The sequence below is a fragment of the Carassius auratus genome, chromosome 26, assembly GCF_003368295.1.
Source record: "Carassius auratus strain Wakin chromosome 26, ASM336829v1, whole genome shotgun sequence".
In the NCBI taxonomy this organism is placed as follows: Eukaryota; Metazoa; Chordata; class Actinopteri; order Cypriniformes; family Cyprinidae; genus Carassius; species Carassius auratus.
In genome coordinates this window covers 19965368-19975034 of record NC_039268.1, presented here as the reverse complement: position 1 = coordinate 19975034, position 9667 = coordinate 19965368, and the positions used below count along the sequence as shown (strand labels likewise).

Here is a 9667-nt window from a genome sequence, read left to right as displayed (position 1 = left end):
ATGTTATCACAAATTGTTAAATATATTTCCTTTTGTTGAATAAATGCTTGGTTGATGACCACTTAGCGCCAACCTCACCTGAGACAGGCAGCAGAGATCACTTACTTTATGAAGTTTTCTTTTTTAGTAATTTTTAATGAATCTTTTTATTATTATTATTATTATTAATCAGTGCAAATTATTTGCCCTTCTTGTTTTCAGAAAAATATGGGAATTATGTTCACTAATCTTTCACATAGTTCATGCTTAACTCACATGCCATAATTAACATCACAACACAATCCTGCCTAACTTGCATGTGCCCTTTATTAAAGCAACAGTTAACATGTATTTTAATCAAATAAAAAGGTACTCCTCTTAAATATTAATATTAAATGATGTTTTCATCAGTTAAAATAAATAAACAGTTCACATTTGATCAGTTAAATGTCCATTTTCACCGATAAAAACAAGTTAAGCGTGCTCTGTGGAACACCGTTAACCCCATCATCTTCCATACACTGACGGAGGAGGTAATTTTTCCCACTTTTCCACAAACTGTATAATACTGTATAATATATAATGTGTACTGTATAATAGGTATTCCCCGGGAGAATGAGCACACAAACATGATTGTCTGTCTTTCAACAACGGAGGAGTGGTTGCTGGCGTGCGGTCAATATCAAAAGGGTACAGAACATGGTTGGTCTACGTTACTTGATTAAAAGTCTAAACTATCAGTCAGGTTACTGAAGGCATGTACTAGATTGTGTGCAATAGGTTTTTCAGTAAAGTTTTGATCATGTTGATCATTTAGAGGCCTTAGAAATTAATATATCATATATAGAGCATTGTGTAAGCAGCGCAAGGTTGTGGGTTTGATTCCCAGTGAACACATTTTAGGTAAAAATCTTTAGCCTGAATCCACTGTAAGTCGCTTTGGATAAAAGCGTCTACTAAGTTCATACATTTTATGTACTTTAATATATCAGATATGATAAGGCTTTATATGATCAATCAATGTATCTTGGTTGCATTGCATTGAATGCTGTAAAGTTGTTGACCAAGAGGTCTGCAGTAAATTATTATATAATACTGAACAGTTTAACATTGATGTCTTATCTGCAGGCTGCATAGCAACAGTTGTGTCTTTTCCAACAGGATAACAACTAACACAAGGCCAAATAACAAGGGATATGTGTTGTAGGTCACTAATGGTAAAAGTAAAAAAAAAAATAATATAAAAAAAACTTAGAATATCAATGTAACAAGACAAAAATATGATTTTGTTAATGCTTTATTTTGCAGATATAACATTTGAGATCATGCCAAATATGGGATTGAAAGGTTTATTGCATGAAACCTCTGAAAACTACAGAAAAAGTCAACTAAATGTTCTGAGATGGTCTTCATGCAGACATAGGATACGAACACAGCCAAACGTTGTCCACCAGGCCTCATCTGGAAAAATTACCAAAAAAAAAATAAAAATTACACAATGCATGGTGCAAGCATTTTTTGCTTTTGCCCCTATATAGCATTGACTGACCTTCAGTTATATTTTAGAAGCGTTATACAACTTAATAATAGGACAAAGTGCAAACATTTATCAAATGATGACGGCAATGAATAGTTATGTATCTTAATGGCACCATATTAGCCAACAAAGATAATGTTCATTGATAAGGAAAATCTCACCAATTCTAATCACGTCCTAAGCTCTGTACTTGGGTTTAACAATGTGATGCATCATCTTGAGTTTCAGCAGGGTGTACGGCTGGTACTCAGTGCCTTGTCTGAACTCATCCACTGGAAAACACAGTATTGTAAAGAAAGTTCACACATTCAGTGACATTTCTTCCAATGCTTGACTTTAAAGTTCTGCTTAAAAATTGTCATATATATATATATATATATATATATATATAGAATGCACTCTTAAAAATAAGGTGGCATTATTGGCATTGATGGTTCCATGAAGTCTTAGAAAATGGTTGATATCATGTTTTGAAGCACTCACATGGCGCTGTGCTTCTCTGCAGCTCTTTTAGAGATGGCCAGCACTAGTCCAGTTCTGGGATCCACCAGAGTGGTGCGAGAATTCTGGGTTCCCTTCCTCATCTCATAAGGTGGAGGATTGTAGACTGTGTAGAAACAAACACTAGTTAACTATGCCCAAAATCTACTAGGTGCATTGATATTTAAAAAAATGACTTGCAGACATACAGCCAGAAACTCTTCTGTTCATTTCGCCAACTACACGCTTGAGCATCCCACTGTCCATGTCCATCAGGAAGCGTCTGGAAGGTTCTGTTCCTTGCCTACGGATCTCAACAGGGACTACTTTGTGGTTCTCCTTATGTTCAGAAGAGTCCATCTCATTCTTGTGTTCTTTGAGTAGACCAGCGTTCATGTCCATCAGGACATTTCTGGAAGGTTCATTGCATTGTTTCTGCAGCGTACACACTCTGAGCTCCTGTAGGACGTATGGCTGGTACTCAGTGCCTTGTCTGAACTCATCCACTGTAAAGGAAAGAAACACAGAAAGCAGAAAAAGGCAAATTTAAGATGGTAAAAATTGCGTGAATTCATATTTTTCGAGGAATCTTTATTATATCACAAAATGCAAGTAGTGTATTAACTTTCAAGTCTTAGAACATGGTTGATATCATGTTTTGAAGCACTCACATGGTGATGTGCTCCTCTGCAGCTCTTTTAGAGAAGCCAGCAGTTGTCCAGTTCTGGGATCCACCAGAGTGGCGTGAGAATTCTGGGTTCCCTTCCTCATCTCATAAGGTGGAGGATTGTAGACTGTGGAGAAAACAAAAACTGATTAAGTATAGTTCCAAAATATATTATATGCAATGATATAAAAAAATGGCTTTGCAGACATACAGCCAGAAACTCTTCTGTTCATTTCGCCAACTACATGCTTGAGCATCCCACTGTCCATGTCCATCAGGAAGCGTCTGGAAGGTTCTGTTCCTTGCCTCTTCCCAATAGGTGCTGGATTGTAGACTATGGAGAAGATAACACACTATTAATGGGATCCAAAATCTAATCAATGTCACTCGTATCCTTGATTTGTACCTTGCAGTTTTGCATGTTCATGTTGACCTTACATACAATACGTAGAAGTTTTGAAAAAAGCAAAGCAGCAGTAAAATCTATAATGCTAATTATTTTGCAGACTTACAGCCAGAAACTCTTCTGTTCATTTCAGTGAGTTCCTCCTTGGGCATCCCAGTGCTCGGGTCAATCAGGATGCGTCTGGAAGGTTCTGTTCCCTGTCTACGGCTCTCAACGGGAACTGCTTTGTGGTTCTCAGAAGAGTCTTGACTTCTTATGTCCTCATGTTCAGAAACCACTTCCCATTTAGCTGCTAATGAAGGTGAAAGAAAACATTAAATCAGACTGGTATGGGAAAACTAAATTCTCTGGTAAAAAATTCCAGTATATTTATTTATTTATTTGGTGTTTTGTATCAGTTAGTATTGGTTTGTCACTTCTGTAGCTGAGCAAATCAATTGACAATCTCCATTAGAAAGTGAGACTTACAGCCCCCTACTCTCCTGTCCATCCCATTCCTGTGTGTTTTGAGTAGACCAGCGTTCATGTCCATCAGGAGGTTTCTGGAAGGTTCACTGCATTGTTTCTGCAGCGTACACACTCTGAGCTCCTGTAGGACGTATGGCTGGTATTCAGTGCCTTGTCTGAACTCATCCACTGTAAAGGAAAGAAACACAGAAAGCAGAAAAAGGCAAATTTAAGATGGTAAGAATGATGTGTGAATTCATATTTTTGAGGAATCTTTATAATATCACAAAATACAAGTAGTGTATTAACTTTCAAGTCTTAGAACATGGTTGATATCATGTTTTGAAGCACTCACATGGTGATGTGCTTCTCTGCAGCTCTTTTAGAGAAGCCAGCAGTTGTCCAGTTCTGGGATCCACCAGAGTGGCGTGAGAATTCTGGGTTCCCTTCCTCATCTCATAGGGTGGAGGATTGTAGACTGTGGAGAAAACAAAAACTGATTAAGTATAGTTCCAAAATATATTATATGCAATGATATAAAAAATGGCTTTGCAGACATACAGCCAGAAACTCTTCTGTTCATTTCGCCAACTACATGCTTGAGCATCCCACTGTCCATGTCCATCAGGAAGCGTCTGGAAGGTTCTGTTCCTTGCCTCTTCCCAATAGGTGCTGGATTGTAGACTATGGAGAAGATAACACACTATTAATGGTATCCAAAATCTATTCAATGTCACTGGTATACTTGATCTGGCCATGCAGTTTTGAATGTTTGTGTTGACCTTACATACAATACGTAGAGGTTTTGAAAAGCAAAGCAGCAATAAAATGTATAATGCTAATTATTTTGCAGACTTACAGCCAGAAACTCTTCTGTTCATTTCAGTGAGTTCCTCCTTGGGCATCCCAGTGCTCGGGTCAATCAGGATGCGTCTGGAAGGTTCTGTTCCCTGTCTACGGCTCTCAACGGGAACTGCTTTGTGGTTCTCAGAAGAGTCTTGACTTCTTATGTCCTCATGCTCAGAAACCACTTCCCATTTAGCTGCTAATGAAGGAGAAAGAAAACATTAAATCAGACTGGTATGGGAAAACTAAATTCTCTGGTAAAAATTCCAGTATATTTATTTATTTGTTTGGTGTTTTGTATCAGTTAGTATTGGTTTGTCACTTCTGTAGCTGAGCAATCAATTGACAATCTCCATTAGAAAGTGAGACTTACAGCCCCCTACTCTCCTGTCCATCCCATTCCTGTGTGTTTTGAGTAGACCAGCGTTCATGTCCATCAGGAGGTTTCTGGAAGGTTCATTGCATTGTTTCTGCAGCGTACACACTCTGAGCTCCTGTAGGACGTATGGGTGGTACTCAGTGCCTTGTCTGAACTCATCCACTGTAGATGAAAACGAAAACAGAGAAAAACATAGCATTTAAAAGGATAGTTTACTCAAAAAGTTAAGTTTCTTCAGTGCTTGAAAGTTCAGCTGAATAGCTTTTCTGTTGAACACAAGAAACAAAACCATTTAAGATGGTAAGAAATTATGACAGAATTGAAATGATTGATGAATCCCTATCATATTCCAAAGTGCATGCATTGTAGGTATTTTTAATAACTTTCAAGTCTTAGAACATGGTTGATATTATGTTTTGAAGCACTCACATGGTGATGTGCTTCTCTGCAGCTCTTTTAGAGAAGCCAGCAGTTGTCCAGTTCTGGGATCCACCAGAGTGGCGTGAGAATTCTGGGTTCCCTTCCTCATCTCATAAGGTGGAGGATTGTAGACTGTGGAGAAAACAAAAACTGATTAAGTATAGGACCAAAATACTATATTATATCAATGATATATATATAAAAAAATGGCTTTGCAGACATACAGCCAGAAACTCTTCTGTTCATTTCGCCAACTACATGCTTGAGCATCCCACTGTCCATGTCCATCAGGAAGCGTCTGGAAGGTTCTGTTCCTTGCCTCTTCCCAATAGGTGCTGGATTGTAGACTATGGAGAAGATAACACACTATTAATGGTATCCAAAATCTATTCAACGTCACTCGTATCCTTGATTTGTACCTTGCAGTTTTGCATGTTCATGTTGACCTAACATATAATACGCAGAGGATTTGAAAAAGCAAAGCAGCACTAAAATCTATAATGCTAATTATTTTGCAGACTTACAGCCAGAAACTCTTCTGTTCATTTCAGTGAGTTCCTCCTTGGGCATCCCAGTGCTCGGGTCAATCAGGATGCGTCTGGAAGGTTCTGTTCCCTGTCTACGGCTCTCAACGGGAACTGCTTTGTGGTTCTCCTTATGTTCAGAAGAGTCTTGGCTTCTTATGTCCTCATGCTCAGAAACAACTTCCAATTTAGCTGCTAAAGAAGGTGAAAGAAAACATTAGATCAGACTGGTAAATGATTGCAGAGAAGCCCAAATTCCCTGCTAAAAAGACCAATTAGACTTTACATTGGATGGTTTATGTTGATTGGCATTGGCTTATTGCTACTCTAGCTTGTAGACCACTGGACAATCTCCATTAGAAAGTGAGACTTACAGCCCACAACTCTCCTGTCCAACTTGTTCATGTGTTCCTTGAGCAGACCGGTGTTCAGGTCCACCAGGACATTTCTGGAAGGTTCAGTGCCTTTTCGGTACACCTCGGCAGGGATTGCTCTCTGCTCGTGTTTTTCGCTCTGAGCGCTGTACTGCGATCTCATCATGGGACGCATTCTGAGCTCTTGCTGGGTGTGCAGCTGCTTCTCAGTGCCTTGTTTGAACTCATCCACTGGAGAGGAAACATCACAACAAATGCAGTCATTAATGTGCAAAAAAAAAAAAACCTTTTATATTTCAGTTTTTTTGGTGCATTAGAAGAGTTCCAATGTAAGATTAAGCAACAGGAATTGGAAACTTTTGCTGAGGTTTCATGGTTCCAGCGTGTTTCTTATTTGAAAAAAACTAATATCATGAGTTGCTGAGATCCAAAACTCTAGAGGAGATAGATGTGAGATTATTGGTGTCTTTTCTTAGTAACCAGAGATCAATTATCTAAAAAAGATCAATTTGAGACTTCTGCTCTGACATAATGCTTCTCTTGAAAAAAAAAGAGACTAATCTAATGTTTTTTTCTAGATTTGCAAAAATGTTTCAAACTGCTCTGATTCTCCAAAATACCAAAGTTTTCAATCAAAACTCAAACATTTTTCATCATAAGTCCTAATGAACGATGCACTCCACTAATTTACAGCTCCATACTTCTTCTGTATGAGGATCGCATCAGTTAGTGTTATATATGTTTTCCACTTTTTAAAGGCAGTCTGTGGAGATGCTTAAATTGTATTGTAAAAGGGGTAAAATTTGCTTTATCCAATGAAACTTGGTGGAGACCTTTACATGGGTTTGCAACAAATCCCTTAAGTTTAAAAACTCTCAGAAGACCCTTTTTATGATTACAACAAAGCGTAAAGTGTTATGGTTCAAAAGCTATTAATGTGTATCGATATTTAAGAAAATGACTTTGCAGACATACATCCTGAACCTTTTCTGTTGGTTTCACCAGCTCCACGCTTGAGCATCCCAGTGTTCAGGTCCATCAGGAAGCGTCTGGAAGGTTCTGTTCCCTGTCTGCAGAACTCAGCTGGAACTGGGGGTTTTACATCATTGTTCACGTGCTTCAGAACTGAGCTGTCCCTGTGTTCATCTTGGACCATTTGTGGCCCAATTTGTTTTAATTTACCATTTGGGAATCGGTGCAGTGGTCTTGCATGGAGACCTGCAAACACATTATGAACATCAAACCTGCAGCTTATTTCTTATTAAACATGCCAAATATATTTTCATATAGTCTGACTTAACCCAATAGCGCAGCTTTTCTTCACAAGCCATAAAAACTGATTTATTACTCGTCTCTATCTCAGTTGTTGAACAGCTAATCACATATTTTATCAAGCAGATAAAATGTGCTCATGTTCCAAAGAAGAAGCAGACGTGGTTCAACCCTGATAAAGGTTAAAGTTCAGAACTACATTAAAGTAATGAGGAAAACCAAACCTTTACACTAGTAAACCGTAAACACAAAATGTCATACTACATCTACCAATGTGATAATATTCATATTTGAAACCTTCTTAGACTGTTATTCCATATTATGAATATATTATAAAACTATTATCTTAGAAAAAATAAACCATGCAAAAAAAAAAAAAAAAAAAAAAAGATGCCTTTTGTATATTGTTTTTCCTTTTAACATCACTATATCAACTTGAATTACATTCTGGAATTGCTTTTAGAAAGCAGACAGATAATTCAAACACATTATTAAGATATCAATAAATACAGAAAATATTTTCTGAAACCTTCTAAGACTGAAAGTGATTTCAAACCCAAATTAATTAAATTAAAATCATAATAACAAAATGTATTATTTTGGCCAAAAATGATGACCCTGGTAAGATATAATGTAAAAAAAAAAAAAAATTAAGCATCATCTTACAAGTTTTAATATTTTAAATAGCTAGAATCATGTTTAAAAATCATCCAGAATATTCAAATAATATAAAATAAGACAAGAAATGCAGATTAATCTCACCAGCCACGGCAAACAGGAGTAGCAAGATCCTGAACATCCTGAGATGATCGCTGGAAAAATATGGGAAAACTATTTTACAAGTGACTTGTCAAACACTACACACGATTTCTAACAAACAGTTTGCAGTTTGTATGATCCCACACATAAACACAATAACAACACATTAAATGCTACCTATGATCGCTTCTGTTATGATAAAATAGATCAATAGTTTCTTCAGCGCTGTGAGAATGACTAACACTGAGCGTTTGACTCACCTCACACAATAAGGATCCTATGCACACTGGAGTCGCCTTTAATTACCTCGGATAATAACCTGGTTCAGAGGTTGACGTGCACCTTTAATCTTTTCATCTGCCTTTGTCTCTTAGACACTGATAAAACATCTGCTCTTTGATCCTGATCCTCTGACACTCGATCCAGTTCAGCTGATATTAGCGTCGGTACATTTATGACCTCGATCACTTTACTGCACAGAGATGTTCTGATATTTCATTTACTAGCGGGAAAAAAACATAAAACTTCCTCTAAATAGAGTTCTCATATATTTCAATTTAATGTTTCTCTTACAGTTCCTCGGGAAACACAGAGTCATTAGTTGCCATCCAGCAGAAAGTGAATGTGGAGCGGATGAGAAATGTTTGGGGTCAAGTTGAGGTCTCTCATATACTCCAGAGTAACGTTTTACTGAAAACTTTTATTGAAAAAATATTTTTTTGCATAATTAAGTTTAATATACATTTGTAAAATTTCTATGACCCAAAAAAATATAGATGTTAAAGTGATCTTGTGTGGATATTTATGGACTGTCTTGCATTATTGTCAACGCCTAATAATTATAATGTGTTTCAAAGTCTTTTCCAGAAGTGCAAATTGGCTTCACTTTCTTTGAAGTTTTGAAGACAGTCAAATATAGACTTGAGAAAACATTTAATCGGGTTTGCTTTCTAACAAATTCAGAGATAAAGAGATATTGAGCAATAAGGAAATGTCTAGAATATGTGAGCTGTTCAGAAGTTACCTGTCATGTTGTTTTTCTACCATCAAGTGTCTTATTCTGGTCTTTGTATATGGTTTTGAACACAAGGAATATCTAAATGAACAGTTTGCTTATTTTTTTAAGTATAATCTTTAACATACAGTAGCTACTTTGTTTAGCCAGTAAATGTTTAGAAGATAAAGGAGGCATAAACACACTGGAATGAAATGTTTGACGTGCAGGAACCGATGATGATGGAGTTCTCAGTGATGTCCTTTCTTCTGCGTGTGTTTTGGAGTGTAGTGATGTGGTGAAGTGTCACAGACACACTTCCACCCGCTCGAGCAGCAAACACAGAGAGACAGACGTGCTTGAAGAGTGTGAACATCAGAGTTTGACACGAGCCGTGATGTACTGAGAGAGAAAGAGTGCATGTTTAACTTTGACACACACACACACGCACACACAAACACGTACACACACACACACACACAAACACGTACACACTCACACACACACACACACACAAACACGTACACAAACACGTACACAACCACTCATACACACACACACACACAAACAAGTACACAACCAC

At 37.4% G+C, this 9667-nt stretch overlaps 1 protein-coding gene across 1 annotated transcript; it reads right to left on the bottom strand.

The window, feature by feature from the left end:
• Nucleotides 1-1260: 1260 nt before the first annotated feature.
• Nucleotides 1261-8406, bottom strand: LOC113044606 (uncharacterized). Its single transcript, XM_074559811.1, is given in 20 exon segments — nucleotides 1261-1440; nucleotides 1678-1788; nucleotides 2000-2036; nucleotides 2038-2123; nucleotides 2206-2502; nucleotides 2668-2790; nucleotides 2875-2997; nucleotides 3176-3361; nucleotides 3538-3705; nucleotides 3872-3994; nucleotides 4078-4200; nucleotides 4376-4561; nucleotides 4736-4903; nucleotides 5171-5293; nucleotides 5386-5508; nucleotides 5686-5880; nucleotides 6060-6290; nucleotides 7035-7277; nucleotides 8094-8143; nucleotides 8351-8406. Coding segments are annotated over 18 exon segments (2667 nt in total). The 5' UTR covers nucleotides 8131-8143; nucleotides 8351-8406; the 3' UTR covers nucleotides 1261-1440; nucleotides 1678-1693.
• Between the last annotated feature and the right edge of the window lie 1261 nt (nucleotides 8407-9667).